Raw genomic sequence first — 21,726 nt, forward strand, 5'->3', positions numbered from 1 at the left:
AGTCTCAGAACAGGCCTAGTTAATTTCTTTTTTTTTTTCAATTGTTTATTTATTGACTTTTCTATACATCACACAAGCATACAATACACTCAGAACAGAGCGTAAAGCTGAGAGAGAAGAAAGAAAAATGAATATTTAAATAAATAAAATATTGTTTGTGGCGGAATATTAGTAAGATATGTGCATCTGTATACAGAAATAAAAACGAAAAAAAACAACACAGAAAAAAACATAAAAAACATTAATTACAGTTACAAGTCAGGTGCAAAAGTCATGGTACACAACCTAAGATAACTGGGAGGTCAGATGGCAATAAGAGGTCCCAATGTTTGTACAAAGAGGTCCCCTTTGTCTTTTAGGTAATAAGTATGATGTTCCAAATGCATTGTGTCATTTAAAACTGTTTTAAACAGATTAATTGTAGGAGGTGTATCTTGGTTCCAGTTGAGCAATATGCACTTTTTGGCTATGTATGATATTATGCCAATCCTCTTATTAGAGATGGGGTCAAGTGTTCCATCTGGATCAGTGCCAAAAAGGTATAATATAGGTGTACATTTTAATGGAATCTGCATAATTTGAATTGTTAAACCATGTACTGCATTCCAAAAAAGTTTTAGTTCTTTACGTTTCTGAAATACATGAATAAGTGATCCCGTACATGTCTTACAGCGATGACATTTGGTAGACATATTAGGATACATCTTGTTCAGACGGACTGGTGTAAGGTACATTCTGTGCATGAATTTATAGTTCTGTTCAATAATTTTGTTACAGGATAATGACACAAAAACATTCTGACATATAGCACTCCAAAGTTCATCTTCAAGGTCTTCTTCCAAGTCTTTCTGCCATACAGTTTTGAGATGCATCAAAGTGGAACTTTGATTATCTAATAGTGCACAGTAGATCACAGAGATCTTCCCTTTCAGGGTTAAGGAGTTGACTATAAGATCCTCAATGACTGACAAACTGAAAGATATTTGTCCTGACCTCTCTAAAGTGTTAATACAGTGAAGGCCTAGTTAATTTCTGACAATCCAGAGCCAAGGCCAGGGAGCAGACAAACAGGCTAAACCGACTGTCTGCTAGCTGCACAGAGTCGTCACACAGGGTCCACTACATCGAGACTGTGTCTGTTCCCCGAGCTCAACAAAAAGGTAAAAATATTCAGAGAGTTTGTTCCAGGGTGACACGGTGGTGTAGTGGTTAGCGCTGTTGCCTCACAGCAAGACGGTCTGGGTTTGAGCCCCGTGGCTGGCGAGGGCCTTTCTATGCGGAGTTTGCATGTTGTCCGTGTGGGTTTCCTCCGGGTGCTCCGGTTTCCCCCACAATCCAAAGACATGCAGGTTAGGTTAACTGGTGACTCTAAAGTGAGTGTGAATGGTTGTCTATGTGATGACCTGGTGACTTGTCCAGGGTGTACCCCGCCTTTTGCCCGTAGTCAGCTGGGATAGGCTCCAGCTTGCCTGCGACCCTGTAGAACAGGATAAAGCAGCTAGAGATAATGAGATGAGAATAATGAGTTTGTTCCAGTAACCTAATCAATATAAAATTAGATCATACTGACTGTACAGCCGCTGCCAGCACTTTTGATCTAAAGGTGGGGCTATTAAATATTACATCTCTGACATCTAAAGCGCTAATGGTTAATGAACTCATTACTGATCAGGAGTTTAATGTACTTTGTTTAACTGAAACATGGATTAAGCCAAATGAATATATAGCATTAAATGAAGTGAGTCCTCCTGGATACAGTTATATACACCAGCCTCGTCTAACTGGCAGAGGAGGAGGCGTCGCAGTTATTTATAATGATTATCTAGGTGTAACACACAAACCTGGTTATAAATTTAATACATTTGAAGTTCTTCATACTCATATAATGCATGTAGCCTCGAAAAATAGGTCTACCCAGTTAATTCCGTTGCTTATTATTTACAGGCTCCCAGGGCCATATTCTGAGTTTCTTTCTGAATTTGCAGATTTTATCTCAGATCTGGTTATTTTGGGGTGGCACAGTGGTGTAGTGGTTAGTGCTGTCGCCTCACAGCAAAAAGGTCTGGGTTCGAGCCCCTTGGCTGGCGAGGGCCTTTCTGTGTGGAGTTTGCATGTTGTCCGCGTGGGTTTCCTCCGGGTGCTCCAGTTTCCCCCAAAGACATGCAGGTTAGGCTAACTGGTGACTCTAAATTGAGCGTAGGTGTGAATGTGAGTGTGAATGGTTGTCTGTGTCTATGTGTCAGCCCTGTGATGACCTGGCGACTTGTCCAGGGTGTACCCCGCCTTTCGCCCGTAGTCAGCTGGGATAGGCTCCAGCTTGCTTGCGACCCTGTAGAAGGATAAAGCAGCTACAGATAATAATCTGGTTATTTCCTTAGACAAAGCTTTAGTTATTGGAGATTTTAATATTCACTTCGATAACCCAGAAGACCCTTTGAAAACAGTGTTTGTGTCCATTTAAGACTCAGTAGGGATTAATCAGAATGTTATAGGACTGACCCATAATGGTGGTCACACCCTCGATCTAATACTAACATTCGGGTTAAACATAGAAAATATAGTCACACTTCCACAGTCTGAAGTTATCTCAGATCATTATCTCATCTCATTCAAAATATGTCTGAGTAATAATATATGCACCTCACCACGCTACTGTATTAAACGTACATTCACATCAACTACTGCACAGAGTTTTATAAATGATCTCCCAGAGTTCTCAACTTTGATTGGGTCACTGTCAGCCCCTGCAGAACTTGATCAGGCAACTGAATGCTCATTCAACATTCCACCATACCTTAGATAATGTAGCTCCTCTTAAAAGGAAAATGGTCAGAGACAAAAAATTAGTATCCTGGTATAATGATGACACTCACACTTTAAAACAGACCACTCGAAAATTGGGACGTAGTAAATGGCGTCAAACAAAGTTGGTAGTGTTCAAATTAGTGTGGAAGGAGAGCTTCCTGAAGTATAGAAAAGCTCTTAGTGCTGCTAGATCAACATATCTCTCCTTCCTAATAGAAGATAACAAAAATAATCCTAGATTCCTATTTAATACTGTAGCAAAATTAACCAGGAATAAGTCCACTATAGACACATGCACACCTGCAGTATGTAGTAGCAACGACTTCATGAATTTTTTTAATGACAAAATTTAGAATATCCGACAAAAAATTCAAACTACTAATTTAAGGTCAGTAGTGTGGTGCTGTGGGATATGGCTGCCTCTCCAGTAGCTCTGTAGTTTTTAGCTCTTTAAACCTCTTTTTTTAGTTTGAAAAAATTCCAACTACTAATTTAAGGTCAGACAATGTAAGTGACCCTGTAGTTAACAATATAACTGTATCAGATCAGCAATTAGAATGTTTTACTCCCCTTAGAGAAACTGAATTACTTTCATTAATCTCGGCATCAAAAGCCTCAACTTGTGTACTAGATCCCTTACCGACACGTCTATTCAAACAGATAATGCCTGAAGTAATTGAACTGCTTCTAAAAATAATAAATTCTTCTTTTAGGATTGGCTATGTACCCAAATCCTTTAAACTAGCAGTTATCAAACCCCTGATTAAAAAACCTGACCTTGATCCCTGTCAGCTGTCCAATTATCAGCCAATATCAAACCTCCCCTTTATCTCCAAGATCCTTGAAAAAGCTGTGGCACAGCAGTTATGCTCATATTTACATAGGAATAACATCCATGAAATGTATCAGTCAGGATTTAGACCTCATCATAGCACAGAGACAGCACTGGTTAAAGTAGTAAACGACCTACTGTTGGCGTCTGATCAGGGCTGTGTCTCGCTGCTTGTGTTGCTTGACCTTAGTGCAGCATTTGATACCATTGATCATTCCATTCTTCTGGATAGACTAGAAAATGTTGTGGGAGTTAAGGGAACGGCCCTCTCCTGGCTCAGCTCTTATTTAACTGATCACTATCAGTATGTTGATGTAAATGGTGATATTTCTAGACGTACTGAGGTAAATTTTGGTGTTCCACAAGATTCTGTCTTGGGTCCACTGCTTTTTTCTTTATATATGTTACCTCTGGGTGATATTATTCGTAAACATGGTATTAGTTTCCACTGTTATGCTGATGACACACAGTTGTATGTTTGTGCAAAACCAGATGAGAGACACCAGCTTAATAGAATTGAGGAATGTGTAAAGAACATTAGACACTGGATGCTTATTAACTTCCTTCTGCTTAACTCTGACAAGACTGAAGTACTTGTACTCGGACCACATGCAGCTAGAAGTAAGTTTTCTGATTACACAGTAACTCTGGATGGCCTTTCTGTTTCTTCACGTGCAGCAGTAAAAGACCTCGGAGTGATTATTGACCCCAGTCTTTCATTCAAAACTCACATTGATAACATGACCCGGATAGCTTTCTTTCATCTCAGAAATATTGCTAAGATAAGAAATTTAATGTCACTACATGATGCGGAAAAACTAGTTCATGCTTTCGTTACCTCCAGGTTGGATTATTGTAAAGCCTTACTGTCTGGATGTTCCAATAAGTGCATAAACAAGCTCCAGTTAGTTCAAAATACAGCAGCAAGAGTCCTTACTAGAACTAGAAAATATGACCCCATCACCCCTGTCTTATCCACACTGCATTGGCTCCCAATCAAATTTTGTATTGATTATAAAATACTACTATTGACCTTTAAAGCACTGAATGGTCTCGCACCACAGTACCTGAGTGAACTTCTGCTCCTCTATGACCCGCCACGCCTACTTAGATGCAAAAGGTGCAGGCTATCTGCTGGTACCTCGTATAGTGAAGGCTACATCAGGGGGCGGAGCCTTTTCTTACAAAGCCCCACAGTTATGGAACAGCCTTCCAAGTAATGTTCGGGAATCAGACACAGTCTCAGTGTTTAAGTCTCAGCTGAAAACATATCTGTTTAGTCAAGCCTTGTGTTAATCGTGTTTATGAGGTAAAGTGTAGATCTGGAGGGTCCTCAGACATAGAGTGTTTTGGTAAACTGGGATGTATGGATGCTGTCAGTCCCCACTCGCTTGCTCACTCGAGTTTGTTGACGGTGTAGGGGCTGCTGCTTTATGTCCCGGGGCTCCCTCATGCCTGTGGCTTCTGGCTCTCCCCTTTTAGTTATGCTGTCATAGTTAGTTGCCGAAGTCCCTGCTTGTACTCAGTGCAATAAGTATACTGTTCCTACTTATTCAAGTGACATTGGGCATACCTAACAACCTGTGTTTTCTCTTCCCCCCCCCCCAAATCTGTCCCTCTGAGTTACATGTCGGTCCTGGGATGGAGATGCTGACCTCTTCTGCTCCTCGGACCTGCCTGATCCATCCTGGTGCCCTGTATCTGGTTGGAGCATCGCTCCTGTGGAGGGCAGCCCCATGTGGACAGTTGGGGGGTCATGCCTGGAGGACACTCTGGACTCTTGCAGTGGTGCTTTTGTGACTTTAGGACTGCAGTTGACTTGTTGACTTTAGGACTGCAGTTGACTTGCTGACTCTGGGACTATGGTTGTTGTGAACGGTTTTGCGCTCGGGTTTCCGTCGGTGGGGGGTTTATAGCATCAACGAAGCTGACTTTATGTTAGGACTGTTAATGTTATAGTCATGTTGTCTGTTGTTGCCTAGATGGGGATGGGTTCCCTTTTGAGTCTGGTTCCTCTCAAGGTTTCTTCCTCATGTCGTCTGAGGGAGTTTTTCCTTGCCACCGTCGCCACAGGCGTGCTCATTGGGGATAGATTAGGGATAAAATTGTCTCATATTTTATTTGCTAATTTTAAAATTAGCTCATATTTACACCACCGGGCGGCACGGTGGTGTAGTGGTTAGCACGGTCACCTCACAGCAAGAAGGTTCTGGGTTCGAACCCAGCGGCCGGCGAGGGCCTTTCTGTGTGGAGTTTGCATGTCCTCCCTATGTCTGAGTGGGTTTTCTCCGGGTGCTCCGGTTTCCCCCACAATTCAAAGACATGCAGTTAGGTTGATGTGGGGCGGCCTTGGGCTGAGGTGCCCTTGTGCGAGGTACCTAACCCCTGACTGCTCCCTGGGTGCTCTGGTGTGACTGCCCACTGCTCTGGGTGTGTGTGTGTGTGTGTGTGTGTGTTCACTGCTTCAGATGGGTTAAATGCAGAGGATGAATTTCACTGTGCTTGAAGTGTGTGTGTGTTGAATAAAGGTTTCTTAGTTTAAGTCGTTCAAATTCTGTAAAGCTGCTTTGCGACAATGTTTATTGTTAAAAGCGCTATACAAATAAACTTGACTTGACTTGACTATGGATAATAACACAGATACTCTTAAGATAGGTATGAATGTTCTTACATCAATTGCTAAGAAGAGTTTACACTTCATTAAAAAATTGTTAACTTCAGTTTGATACAAGAAACTTAAAAAGTAAAAAAAATACTCCTTTTGGCACACTGCTTGACTTTATAGTATACATGGAAGTGGAATCCCTTATACTTGCACTATCCAGATAAGATGGGTTCCATTTGAGTCTGAGTCCTCTCAGGTGTTCTTGTTCATTTTGCATCAGGGATTTGTTCCTTGCCTCTACTGACTCTGGCTTGCTCATTAGAGATAAATTGAAATAAAAAATTTCTAACCAGATTTCTAATAATCTGCTTTATAGCAATGTCAATTGATAAAAGATTTATACAAATAAAATTAAATTGAATTGCATTGAATTGAGACATAGCCACAGGAAGGTAATGAGTTTGAAACATAGCCAAAGGAAGGTTAAGATATACGCACAGGGAAGTATTAAGATCAGGACAGAGGAAATGAGATTAGGACAAAACTCTGGGAGATAAGAAGATTGGGTTTGAGCCATAGTGAGGTTGGGACAGTGCTGTAATGAGGTCCAGAATTTGGGACAGTGCCATGGGGAGGTAGAGAGGTTGGGACAGAGCAATGGGGAGGTTGGGACAGTGCCACAGTAATTTAGAAAGGGTGGGACAGTGCCATTGGGAAGTAGCAAGGTTGGAAGAGAGCTATAGGGAGGTAAGAAGGTTGTGACAGAGACAGTGTAAAGTAGGGAGGTTGCAACCGAACCGTAGGGAAGTAGGGATATTGGGACATACATCGATCAGCCATAACATTATGACCACTGACAGGTGAAGTGAATAATGTTGATTATCTCATTACAGTGGCACCTGTCCATGGGTGTGCTATATTAGGCAGCAAGAGAACAGTCAGTTCTTGAAGTTGATATTTTGGAAGCAGGAAAAATGGGCAAGTGTAAGGATCTGAGCAACTTTGACAAGGGCCAAATTGTGATGGCTAGATGACTGGGTAGCCCTGTGATAACCTGGCAACTTGTCCAGAGTGTATCCCGCCTCTGGCCCATAGTCAGCTGGGATAGGTTTCAGCTTGCCAGCGACCCTGCAGAACAGGATAAAGTGGCTACAGATAATGGATGGATGGATGGATGGATGGATGACTGGGTCTGAGTATCTCCAAAATGATACAACTTTTGGGGTGTCCCCAGTATGCAGTGGTTAATACATACCAAAAGAGGTCCAAGGAAGGACAACCAGTGCACCAGCAAGAGGGTCATGGGTGTTGAAGGTTCACTGATTCACAGGGGGCACAAAAGCTAGCCCATATGGTCCAATCCCACAGAAGAGCTACTGTAGCATAAACTACTGAAAAAGTTAATGTTGGCTAAAGGAGTCAGCATTAACTTCTTCAGCAGTTTGTGTTACAGTAGTTCTTCTGTGGGATTGGACCATATGGGCTAGCCTTTGTGCCTCATGCAAATCAATGGGCCTTCAACACTCATGACCCTGTTGCCAGTGCACTGGTTGTCCTTCCTTTGACCACTTTTGGTCGGTACTAACTACTGCATACTGGGAACATCCCATAAGATGTGCCATTTTGGAGATGCTCAGACCCAGTCATCTAGTCATCACAATTTGGCCTTTGTTAAAGTCACTCAGATCCTTATGCTTGCCAATTCTTCCTGCTTCCAACACATCAACTTCAAGAATTAACTGTTCTCTTGCTGCCTAATATATCCCACCCCTTGACAGGTGTCATTGTAATAGAATAGAATAGAATGCCTTTATTGTCACTGCACAAATGTACAACGAAATTTAGTTCATCACAGGAGAGCAAAGCCGCTGCATACGTATGCGCCGCCACTCTTGGGCACTTCAGCCCAAGGCCGTCCTATGTTAACCTAACTGCATGCCTTTGAATGAGATAATCAGTGTCATTTACTTCACCTGTCAGTGGTCATAATGTTATGGCTGATTGGAAGATAGAGTACATAATGAGGTCAGTAGTCTGGAACAGTTTCACAGGGAGGTAGAGATAGAAACAGATGATGGTAGGGAGGTCATAACCATAAAAAGGTAGGGAGGTTGGGACAAAGCCATAATGAGGTGAAGATGTTGGGACACAGCCAGAAAGAAGTAGAGAGGTTAGGCCATAGCTATAATGAGGTAGGGAGGTGGGAACAGAGCTACAAGGATTTAGGGAGCTTGGGATAGTGCCATAAAGAAGTAGGGAGGTTTGGTTTGAGCCAGAGAGTAGTAAGAAGGCTAGGCCAAAGCCATAATGAGTTAGGAAGATTGGAATAGAGCCAGGGAGGTTGGAGCAGAACCAGAGGGAAGTAGGAAGGATAGGACAGAGACAACGGGAGGTAAGGCAATAGCCATAATGAATTACAGGGGTTGGGACAGAACCAGAGAGAGATGGGGAAACAGGCCTTAGGGAGGTAAGGACAAAGCAACAGGAGATAAGGTGGTTAGGAAAAGGCCACAGGGAGGTTATGGCAGAATCATAGGGAGCTATGGAAGTTGGGAAGCAGTCACAGGGAGATAAGGATGTTAAAACTTAGAATCAAGAAGGTTTTGTTGTGGCTGTTAAACACTCAGCAAACTAATACCAGTTGCTTAAGAGAAGGTACCCTAGGTAGTGTACAGTTTGGATACAGAATACTATTAAGTAAAACAGTATGCAGTTTGTGTTTGTCTGAGGTGCAAAAGTTATAATGAAATATGAAACAGTGTTTACACTGAATGATGAACTGGGGAGAGTGTTCAGAACACAAGAACCTTCTCTTTATGTTTTTCTTACATCAGGATTTATGTTGGGGATCTTCAGTGTGACCACAATGGAGAACTCAGCAGGAAAGAAGTTGCAGTTGGTGAAGATCTCTGATGATGGGAAACTCAGAGCCTTTGGAGGTCCGGAGAGCTTCAGTCCTCTTGAACCCTGGGATTGAACCATCCGGACCTGAGTCTGGTGACTGCCTACAACAGGAAGGACACTATGCAGCAGGTCCAGAGGTAACAGATCTGTGGACAAAATACACTCCAATATGAGAATCCAAGCATGATATTTAATGAGCAGTTAGTCTCATAGTTCTAGTGCAAAGCTAACACAGTATTTGGAAATGATCTATGGTACTTTATCCTGGTCAGGATGTAGGTAGATCTGGAGCCTATCCCAGGAATACTTCCTTTAACTTGAGATGCAAACAGTATTCTCTTAATTAGGAAAGGTTTGGGAAAATGTTTTTCTTGCCATCATTTGATAAGGTTTGTATGATCAATGATGCATTATTAGGCACCAGTTGACCATATAAATCTGAACCATTCTTTAAAACATCACACACATTTTCAAAAGACTAATGAGTCTATGTATATGTGCTGGAGATCAAAAGAATGGTTGCAGTCACTGAATGGTACAAATTTCACTCTGAAACCATCACAATAGACACAGTTATCAATATTTGTGGCTTAGACCTGTGGTGTCAAACTGAAAAGGCAACAGCTGTACATTAAACATGGCTGAACAATTAGATGTAAATCAGGCAAAAAGTAAAATTTTGCTCTTGGAACCAAACAGGTCAGGGCCACGCTAAGTAACTGTCAGCTCTCATTTCTCTGCTCACTGGAAAAAAAAAGCTTTATCCACCCACAGAGGCAAATTAAATCTGATGCAAAGCAGCAGACGTGAGAGGATCAGTGATCATCTAGAAGGCGCAGTCATATCTGAGAGCAGGAAGAGCAAGTCAGTCTCTTTCTCTCTGTTAAGGTACACATGCTAATCCTGAGATACCAGTGATCCTGACTCCTTCTGCTCTCTGAACCTGCCTGATCCATTGGGATGCCATATTTCTGTTTGGAGTTTTTGTCATCTGAAAATCACTCGCTGCTGCTGAGGATGGCCCTATATGGACAGCCTGAAGATCACTGAGATTACTGTGGATCGTACCACATAGAAACCATAAGGATAATTCTGGATGTTCTTCCTTCAATAGTTTTCGGACTGCAATTGCTAAGAACAGTTTGCAGTCAAGTCTCCATCACTGATGTCAGTCTGGTACAATACAATACAATAGACTTTATGTTAAAACTATAATTAATTCAGAAATTACTCTGATGATCATGTTAAAGTTAATGTTAATATAATTAGCACCTTTTGGCTATGTAGTTTACAGATATATAAGGGTTTTTTTGTTTTTTTTGTGTGTTTTTTTTTTATAATCGCACTATCCAGTGTCATCCAGATGAGGATGGGTTCCCTTTCGAGTCTGGTTACTCTCAAGTTTTCTTCCTCATGTCATCTAAGGGAGTTTTTCCTTGCCACCATTGCGTATGGCTTGCTTATTAGGGATAAATTTACACATTTGAAATTTATATCTGGACTTCTGTAAAGCCACTTTATGAAAATGTCCTTTGTTAAAAGCGCTATGCAAATCATATTGAATTGAATTGAATATACTTAGTTAAATTAGGAAATGTTTCTGATTTACGACCTGAAGGGAGTTCAGGTGGTCAAAGTCAAGAAAGAAACAGGTTATCTGTACTGAAATGCATCACTGAGCCTCATCTCATCTCATTATCTCTAGCCGCTTTATCCTACTACAGGGTTGCAGGCAAGCTGGAGCCTATCCCAGCTGACTACAGGCAAAAGGTGGGGTACACCCTGGACAAGTTGCCAGGTCATCACAGGGCTGACACATAGACAACCATTCACACTCAATTGAGAGTTGCCAGTTAACCTAACCTGCATGACTTTGGGGGGAAACCAGAGCACCCAGAGGAAACCCACACAGACAACATGCAAACTCTGCACAGAAGGGCCCTCGCCGGCCACAGGGCTCAAACCCAGACCTTCTTGCTGTGAGGCAACAGCACTAACCACTACACCACCGTGCCGCCCCATCACTGAGCCTCTACCAGATATTGTTGACATTTATTAAACAACAGGTGGTCTCTGGTGTACCAAGTATGTAAGGTGTATGTATGTGTTTATGCTGCATTTGTGTCCTGTGAAGTGATGTCTATGAAAAAACAGTGTTTGCTTAAAATAAAAGCTTCATTTTTAAAGGGAAGAACTTCTAATTGTGTTTGGAGTCACCTGGCAAAATCAAAGAGAGAAACAAGTGCAATGGAGAAGACTTGTGGAATAGAATGGACTAGATCACATTTCAAAGACTAAAAAGCCTTTCAGAGGGCAAACAGCACTTTTCAAAATGCTGCCGGTTCACACGACACAAACAGAGGCACTCTGGGGCCTCCTATTGTTATAAAACAAATGCATTATTAGAGATATAATGCAGGTTATATGAGCATAAAAAGACCTGGAAGGAGGTTTAACCTACAGGCACACACAGCTCAAGGGAACAGACTATTATTATTACTCACACCACCGGATCATCTGTGGTCACACTTTCCTCCCATCCAGCTCCCACCTGGATGCTCACCTCCCATTATGAACATTGTCGCAAAGTGAAAACAGATATGCCCTGCAGTTTACGCCCATCTTAACTAGCTAATAACACTATGCTATGAGAAACTCAAATAAGAAATCTAAACCTGACCCAAGTACAACAAATATTCATTAAATAATGTCCAAATCTGACTGAACCTAATGCGCCACAAGATTAAAAATAAGCAAAAGAAATCAACAGACAGAAGAAACCCTCTGAGCCACACAGAGACCAAAGAAAAATCTCTAGAGGGACCTGCAGGGACCCACAAGAGCCCCAGTGACACCCAAAATAACCTATACAGTCCTACAGACACCCACAACAATGCCACTGGGACCCATAAGAACCTGTATACACCCACAGACACCCACAAGAACCCCACTGAGATACACAAGAACCCATATGTACCTGCAGACAAGAAGGGCAGTGAGAGCCATAAGAATCTGTATATACGTACCGTAAAACCCCCTACAAGAACCCCAGTGAGACCAAGAGACCCCAAAAACACCACAGTTTCTCAGAAAGCCTAAAAAGGTCTATAAAACCCTGAGTTGCAGGAACCACATAGTGATTTCACGAAAATAATGCAGCTCTAAAATGAACAGAAGCTCTATAGGGACCAGTGAATGCCCACAGAGTCCAGACAGACACCTCCAACAATTCCATATACCCAAAGAAATCCATAAATATCTATAGACACCCATATTATCAACAGAGATCCACAAATAGCTAAATACCTACAAACACCAATACACAGCATATATTATTTGCATATGCACAATTACTAAAGCCATTCAGGATCTTGAAAAATCATGTCACCACATATTATTATCCAATCCCACTCAGCTAATTTAGATCAGAGAAGCAGCACTTCCTGGCTAAGAGAGGTTGATCCAGACTAGTTTTGTCAGATGCTACTGGACCAGGGTTGAACATGATGGAAAGCGTGCCAGATCCTACTAAGGAGGGTTGTCTGGTGATGCAGTGGTAGCAGGAAATTAAGAAATTGGATTTCTGATTGGATAGTTGTGAGTTCAAATCTCAGTGCTGCTACCACCTGGCCTTTGAGCAATGCTCTTAATGCTCATGTCTATAAAACAGATAAATGCAAGTCCTTCTGGACAAGGACATGTACCGTACCAAATGCTGTGAGTTTCCACAATGTGGATCACTGTTCCTGAATCAGCTCTTTCAGCTGAGCTGATAGTTTGGCTACTTTAATACCTTTTAAGAACTTGTACATGCTTAAGTAGTGTAACATGATACACATATTATTATTTGGTTAAAAACATACAGATTGTTATTACAGATACAGTTTTTTGTATTTATTTGCTTAGTTATTAAATAATGTTAACCAAAGTGTGGTTTGATGTGGTCTTTGCTCCACAAATAAAACAGCCTAAAATTACTGATGACCTGAAACAGTTTCTACTTTAACTGATTGTACAATCCCTACAATATATGTTTACTGATGAAGATAAATGTCTTCCAATGTGTTCTTGTTGAACATAATTGCTTTTAGTTTGCTAAACTCAAGTCCTGAATGTTTGATCAGAGCACCTGGAGAGCTGGAGACCACATTTAATCATGTATCTCATCTACAGAGACAACCACAGGAGTGTGTGCTTCCGTCTGGCCCCTTGACGTGGTTTTGAAGTGAGTCCTCACTAAACCCAACTCAGGAGCTGCTGTACATGCTGCTCTGAAAGCAAGTCAGTATAAAGATCATACAGGAGAACAGAAGCACCCCTGTCCTCCTCCCCTACCTTTCAGTCCTTTGAATGATATCATAATTAGTCAGCTTAAATGGTTTAGAGAACCTGAAGCTCATAATCTCCTGGCAATCTGCTAGAAAATCCACAGTAATTACAGAGTTTGACTGACACAACACAGACAGAAACCACCTCTGATAGGTAACATGAAAAGGACAAGTTACAGCTCGCTATTACTGAAGCTGTCATGAAACACGCTCTTCAGAGGAACACCATCACCTGCACTCCTACCTGTTCCAGGTAATAATAAAACAGAATTACTGCATTAGAAAGTGAGGACATGATCTGGACAGGTAGGAAGCTGTACATGTGCTAGGTGAATTGGTGTTGGACCAGGAGAATGTACCTGTGTACCTGTTATAACTATGGAGATTCACCTGTGCTAAATTAATAAGTTCTACATAAAGGTGCACCTGTGCTAAGTGAGCAGGTGTTTCTGTGTTAAGAAAGGTGTCTGTTCTGAATGAGGATTTTCACTTCCATTATCTGTAACCACTTATCCTGTACAGGGTCGTGAGCAAGCTGGCGCCTATCCCAGCTGACTATGGGTGAGAGGCAGGGTACACCCTGGACAAGTCACCAGGTCATCGCAGGGCTGACACATAGAGACACACAACCATTCACACCTGTGGTCAATTTAGAGCCACCAATTAACCTACCCTGCATGTCTTTGGACTGTGGGGGAAACCAGAGCACCCAGAGGAAACCCATGCAGACTCCACACAGAAAGGCCCTCATTAGCCACTGCGCTTGAACCCAGAATCTTCTTGCTGTGAGGCAACAGTGCTAACCACTACACCACCGTGCCACCCCTAGGATTTTCACTTATGTTAGTTAATTTGGTGTATATATACTAGGTGAATGGCTGAATATGTGCAGAGTATTGAGTACCTGTGTTAGAAAAATGTGTTCTTGCCCTAGTTGGTGGATCTCTCCTGTGCTGGGTAAGGATATATACCTGCTCTAGGTGAAAGGTTTAATCTATTGTGGGTATATAATGTATAGAATCTAGGTGTATATAAGCTAGGTGGTTCTAGGTGTAGAGGTGTATCTGTTCTGGAGCTAATGCAAGAGATCTACTGTACCTGTTCTAGGTGAGAAAACATATCTGAGCTGGGTGAGGATGTACTTTTTCTGGATGAGGAAATACACCTGAGCTAGATGTGGATGCATACCTGTTCTAGCTGAGGAGGTCTAGCTTTTCTAGGTGAGCAAGCATACCTCAGCTACTGTGTATAAAGAAATGTACCTGCTATAAATGAGGGGTTCCACCTAAGCTAGTTGAGGAGGTGTACCTGTTCTAGGTGAGGAAGCGTACCTGACCTAGGTGAGAAGTTGTACCTGGTCTAGTTAAGGGTTTTCACCTGAGGCAATTAAGGAACTGAGCTAAGTGTAGAAGTATAGGTGAATCTGTGCTAAGTGAGGAGGTGTATGTGTTCAAGGTGAGGGGTTTCACCTGTGCTACGTGAAGAGGTGTACCAGTTTTGGTTGAGAAAGTGTAACTGAGAGAAATGGCAAGGTGTACCTGCTGTAGTTGAGGGGTTTCATTTGTGGTAGGTAAGATGGTTTACCTGAAGCAAGCCTAGAAGTGTATCTGTGCTAGCTGATATGTTTTATGAGTGCTAGATGAGGAGCAGTACTTACGCTGTTCTAGGTGTGGAAGTGTACCTGTGCATGGTCTCCATGGTGCTGACCAGCTGCTGATGAAACAGCAGAAAAGGATGACAAACTTCAGCAGCATCAGAGCTGCGTTCATATGCAGTCAGTCAGATCAAGTCTTAAACTCCTCTCTGAGTCTCCTCATAACAGCCCACTGCACTACAGTGGAGCTTCTCCAAGAAAGATATTCCACACTTCAGAAACATCTGGAGGACTTTTTACGGTTGAGTCTTCAGATTTCATTTACATCCAGGTCTCTTGAGATTTAATCAATATTCTGGAATAATTACCAGAGTGCTAGATACATCCAGCTGAGGCTTTCTATTTTAAATTATACAGACAATTATTATTATTTCTGAAACATCTACACCTTCCGATTTGAGGAACATCCAGGATCATGTTCAGATTTCCTCAAGATTTATGAGAATTGTGATTTTTATGTCTTAATCCAAGAGAAACTTCACATTAATTAATTAATTCATTCATTCATTAACAATGAGAACCTATAAATTTCAGAATAATCCAGGATCTTGAAATCTTCAGAAATTTGGAACATCCAGGAGAAACTCTACAAGAGCCAAGTTATTAAATCTTCAGAAAAAATCAGAGGCAACCTCAGATTTCAGGAACATCCAGAAGAACAATACAACCATAAAATGTCTATGTAGAGGAGAAAATGAACATTCCTTAGTGAAGAACTCCATGTCAGAGGTTAAAATTCTCAATGTGTAGCATAAAAAATGTCCCGTCAGTCGGATTCTGTGGCAGAACAGAATTTCAACACTGAGCTCGAGTGAGTCTGAGAGACACTTAGACATCTAAGAGCAGGAGGAGGTGTTTCCTCACCTCTCTGTGTGTGTGTGAGAGAGAGAGAGAAAGGAACTCACCTGTGAGAGGTAGTAACACTGAAGATAAGTCAGCTGTACATAGGAGGGGTTAGAGAGAGAGAGATACAGAAAGAGAGGGAGAGACAGAGGACTTCAATCTTTCTCAGCTATAATGGTCTTGTCTTAGAAGTGGGCAGGAATTCCCCAGTGTTGAGTTTGTGTATCTATACTGTGTGTGTGTGAGACCCTGTTTTGAGCCTCCAGCTTCTCTTCCTCATCAACAAAAATATGGAAACACCACAGAACCTCAGAAGTACTTCAGAAAACCGTCTGAATCTTCAGTAAGTCCTGACAGTTCAGTATTTCATGACAGTGGGAAGATCTCATCTGTTTTTCAAAAAAGCTGGAAGGGCAATAAACAGGAACGTGTGACATGGAAAAGGCAGAACGTAAACTAAGATGATGTCAGTGTATTTGCTGTTAAACACTGATTCTGTACAAATAGTTCCACTGCACTGATCTGAAGATGAAAGGCAACCTCAACTGAGTGATTGATCAGAAAGTGTTGATTAGTTTTCTATAACAGCAGCTCTGACAGCAATGCAGCTACAATAGTAACAATTACACAATAGGAACAGCTCATTCACATGCACTTGTCCGGTGGATACTTCACATAAACAAATGAAAAAAGGTTTGTAATAGCTCATATATGGTGAAGTTTTCTATAAGGAGGCATTTCCTTAATTTGGAAGGAGTCTTCAGTGTCAACTTTGTATCAGTTAGAGGTAAAGCTGCCTTTTCTGTTAAGGAAAAGTCTTCAAAACAGAGGAATTTTTCAGAGCTCTATTCAGGGGGAAAGACTCCTCAGTAATCAAAACTGACTAAATTCCCCCCAAAACAAATTAATTTTGTATTTATTCTGCTCCCTAGCATCCCATTAGGTACTAGGTTTCCAAAGTAATAAAAATCACATTGCACATTGATAGCTGAACATTTAGGACAGTGTTGTGATCACAAAGCTCAATAACCAATGTTGGGGACACAATAGGAATGTAAATTTCCCTGCATTGTGAATGTGTGTAATGAGCCAGAGTTTGTTTCTAACAGCAAGGCATCTGTGTTATTTCTCATTGCAAGCCTGTAATTACATAGCCCCAGTTATTACTGACCATCACACCCAGTCATTAACACACACACGCACACACACACGGCACTGATCTGACCTCCATACCGAAACACACTAACACATGCAAACACACACTTACCTGCACACCAGTGCCTTTGAAATTAGAAGTGTATGAACAGATTATCCCCATAGGGTAACAGGTAAAATTTGGTGTTCCACAAGGTTCTGTTCTAGGCCCACTACTCTTTTCTCTATATAGGCTACCTCTGGGTACAATTTTTTGTAAACCTGGTATTACTTTCCACTGCTATGCTGATAAAACACTGCTGTATGTTTCAGCAAAGCCAGATGACAAACAGAGCCACTGGAGCACAGGGAGATTGGCACATAGCCATATGGAGGTTAATGCTTGTGTCACACATTGCCGTTTCAGCCTTGCATATGTACAGCATATCAGGATATGTGGCAGTAAGAAAGGAACATCACAGCATTGCCAGCTTACGTAGCTATTACTCTAGGCTGCATAACACAATCTCCTTGTAAGCCAGGGTGCAGCGTATTTTTAAGTCTGCATTTAAAAATCCTTAGCACATATATAGCAGCTTTGATATGTCACACATACTGTACATCATGTGTATGCCATAAAAATGAAAGCTACACAGCAGTGATGCAACAGGAACGTTGCTCGAACACTTATTACACCGTGCGAATGCTTTAGTTGACATGTGTCTGATGAAGGTGGCTCTAGGGCTGGCTGGGTGGATGCAGCTGATGTCTTCCCTCTTCCCTTGCCCTTCTTGGGTCCTGACTTCTTCGCTGGCATGATGCTTTCTTGACTGTGACAAATAACAACGAATGCAGCATGGGGCCCCCTTTTATACCCACCTGTGAACGCCGCAGATACACCACAAGTACGCAGCAGCAACGTCACACATAAGAATGAAATGCCACGCCAACGAAATGGTTACGCCACGGCAACACATCATACATCATACATACACCTCAGTACACCATAACTTTACGTCCCTTGAACCCCATACAAACCCTAGATATGCCACAGTAATGCCACACATACATCACAGGACTTTAATTTTGGACAAAATACACCTCATTTCTTGGCATTTGACCCACATGCCACTTACATGGCAAGATACAAGACAGTGTGACATAAGCATAAGGAAATTGTAACATCACTTTAGGAAAATTTGGACATAGCCACAGGTAGGTAGGGAGGTTGTGACAGAATGAAAAGAAGTTAGGGAGGTTGGGATATAGCCATAGGGGGATTGAGAGGTTGGAACAGACCTGTAGGAAGTTTGTGACATTACCCTAAAGAAGTAAGGTGGTTGGGATGGAGCCACAGGGAGATAGGGAGGTTGTGGCACAATGGCAGGGATGAAGGGAGGTTGGCATAGGGACAGAGCCAAAGTGAGGTTGGGACATAGCCACAATGGAGGTAGGGAGGTTGGGACAGGATCATAGGGAGGTGGCAGGGAGGTTAGGACAGAGCCACAAGGAAGTTGGGATATCGAAGTATGAAGGTTGTGACAGACAGTTTGTTAATGATGGAGTGTCTGCCCACTTTATGTTCCAGAGCATCCTCATGTCTGTGTTACTTTCTGGCTACCTTTTAGTTATGTTGTCATTGCTATTCTTGCCAGAGTCCTTTCTTGCTGTTATCACACAATGTATTAAAGAGAAAGGGTTATTCCAATCCTGAAGAAACCCACTCTGGATCACTCTGACATCAGCAACTACTGACTGGTATCACTTCTCTCTTTTCTTTCTAAAATCCTTGAAGGCACTGTCTACAATCAACCGTCTCTCTACCTCTCACAGAGCAACCTCCAAGATTCTAACCAGTCTGGCCTCAAAGCAGCACATTCCACAGAGACTGCCATTTTGGCAGTCACTAAAAAGGTACATGCTGCTAGGTCAGTCAACTATCATCAGTCCTCATCCTCCTTGACCTTTCAGCAGCATCTGACACAGTCAACCACAAGACTCTCTTTTCCATCCTCATCAGTCTTGGAAATTGCGACACAGCATGGCACTGGTTTGCTTCCTACATGGAACATCAGCCATATCAGGTGACATGGAGGGGCTCCACATCAGCTCCATGCAGTTTCCACTGGTGTCCCACAAGGCTCACTTGGTCTTCTTCTGTTCTCCCTTTATACTCAATTTCTTGGTGAGGTCATATTCTCATATGGGTTCTCATACCACTCCTATGCAAATCACACTCAACTCATCCTCTCTTTTCTTCCCTCAGGCATTCATGTTTCTGCTGTCATCTTAGCATGTCTCGCAGACATCATATCACAGACAGTAGCTCATCAGCTGAAATATAATCCCAGCAAAACTGAAGTGCTGTTCATCCCAGGTGATTCATTCCCACATTAGGTTCTTGTGATCTCCCTTGTGACAGCAGCCCCAGAAAATTACCATCAAAGCAGTGCTCTGCTCCTCACCCAACCACTCCTAGAGTGTTGAAGAAACAGCAGCACTTCAGCACTATTGTTTTGGACAGCCAGAAGCAGCGCAACCAAGGGGCGGATCTACTGATCACTATGCCTGGAGTGGCATAATCAGCGCTTTAATTCACTCTCCTCAAACAGCCAGGGGAGTATAAAAAGGCACTGTGGCTCTCAGAGATTAGTTGATTTGTGGATGTGTACTGTGGCTCATGTGCACTCTCCCTCTCTGTTTTGTGGCAGGAAACCTTGCTGACAATGAGAAGGGAGACAACGAGCTTGAGCCTGTTGTGTGCTTCACCAGTGAACGCTCCTGCTTTCCCCACCTCTGGGAAGCCGACAACCAGCGGCAGCCAGCAACTCCACTCTAGGCCAGCTTGGGCTGCCCACCCCTGCATTGCTCTCACTCTACATTCCCAGATCCCAGGTCACTTTGCCTGCACTTATTTACCATTAAAAATTCACCAGGTTTTTGCACGAAGACTTGGGTTTTGTGTCTGTGTTCTCCCCACTTTGCAGTGTGAGGCTTACAATGGTGGAGAATGTGGGCATGAACATGACACCCCCACCCATCCTCCACATGGAACCATTCCTGTAGCACCTCCTGGAGACCAGCTGGCAACAACAATAGGTGACCAAAGAACTAGATAAAGATCTCAAATTCGCCACTCAGGAGGTGCTGCAGTCAACAAGTCAGAGCCTCTTTCCTCCCAGGGCACCTCCCAGACCCCTGCCAGGAGGTTCTTTGTCTGCTCCCTAAGCTCACCCAGCGGACAATGTGGAGGCTTTCTTGTATACATTTGAGCAGACAGCATAAAGGAAGGGCTGGCCAGAAGAAAATGGGCTCAGGCTTTGGCTCCCCTCCTCATGGGTGAAGCCCAGCTGGCCTACTTCGGCCTCCCACCAGTCTCGGCAGAGGATTACCCCATCCTGAAGGAGCAGATCTTGGGGTATTGTAGGTTCTTCTCCTGCCATGCTGCGATGGAGTTCCACATCTGGCCTATTGGGCTGTCATCAACCCCTACTACCAAAGGGATGCACTGTTGAGGACTGCCAAGAGCTGGCTGCAGCCTGAGCAGCGCTCAGCAATGCAGGTTGTAGAGCAGGTCACTATGAACTGGTTCCTCTGGACCCTTCCCACTGAGGAGTGCATGGCTTTTGGGATGAGGGACCCCAAAACCCTCACTGAGCTGGTGGATGTACTAGTGTGCACCCTGGCGACCTTGGACCTGAGTAAACAGAAGATTGAGAAAATGATGATGGAACACCTGCCCCCACATCCTGGACCAACTCAGGGCCCAGAAGGTGCCTGCCCCATCCCAGTCCCTCTCCGAGGCCTCTTGATGAGCCCATGCCCACTGCACCCAAGCAACCTCTCAGAAACCATGGCTAGCTGACTGCACCATCCGCTCACCCTCCAGCCCTCATCTTCCGAGTGCTCCTGGGCAAGTGGAGGAATGGCCAGTGGAGGCCCTCCTTGACTCCAGCAGCACCATTACCCTGGCTTGGCCCTCAATCCTGCTTGTGGCTGTGGGGTGCAGTGGTACTGACAAGGTTACCTGTGTGCATGGGGATGCACAACAGGTGGCCACCACCCATGTCAAGAACAGGAATGAGAGAGGTGGGTGAAAATTAACCATTGGTGTGGTACCTGACTTCCCTGTCCTCCTCCTTCTCGATCGAGACTGGCCTGGGTTATCATAGGAGCTGCTCAGCTCCTGGAGGACAAGGCGATGGTGTACCCCATGGAGACCAGTGGACCGCACCCCACTGCTCCAAGATATGTGCCTGGCTGGGGGGCACAAGGACACTGAGGCCCACACTGTAGAAGATGAATCACCCACTGCCTCTAACCCACTTCTGTGTGTGTAAGCAGGTGATATGCGAAGGGAACTTTGGGTGGGAACAGAAGCAGGATGAACAGCTAAAGAACTGTTGGGGCAGGTCTGCATGGTAGAAGGGGAGGACCAACAACCAGGGCAGCCCCTCCTCCATACCTACTTCCTGGTCCACCAGGGCCTGCTCTACCAGCATACACAGTGCCAGGGCCAAGAAGTGGACTTGCTGGTAGTTCCCCTCTCCAAGGTGGATGTCATAATGCACCTGACCCACTCCAATCCTCTAGGGGGGTCACATAATGAGCTACAATTCCC

At 43.3% G+C, this 21,726-nt stretch overlaps 1 protein-coding gene across 1 annotated transcript in view; it reads right to left on the reverse strand.

The window, feature by feature from the left end:
- The window catches only part of tspearb (thrombospondin-type laminin G domain and EAR repeats b), a 40,235-nt gene extending 24,676 nt beyond the window's left edge, over positions 1-15,559 (reverse strand). Inside the window, exons 1-2 of the mRNA XM_060928903.1 lie at positions 15,132-15,559; positions 9,072-9,292 (exon numbers count right to left, since the gene is read on the reverse strand). Of these exons, the coding sequence (XP_060784886.1) occupies positions 9,072-9,292; positions 15,132-15,243 (333 nt within the window). The 5' untranslated portion in view covers positions 15,244-15,559. The remainder of the gene's footprint in view (positions 1-9,071; positions 9,293-15,131) is intronic.
- Positions 15,560-21,726: the final 6,167 nt, after the last annotated feature.

This window comes from Neoarius graeffei, chromosome 9 (genome assembly GCF_027579695.1).
Source record: "Neoarius graeffei isolate fNeoGra1 chromosome 9, fNeoGra1.pri, whole genome shotgun sequence".
Lineage (NCBI taxonomy): Eukaryota > Metazoa > Chordata > Actinopteri > Siluriformes > Ariidae > Neoarius > Neoarius graeffei.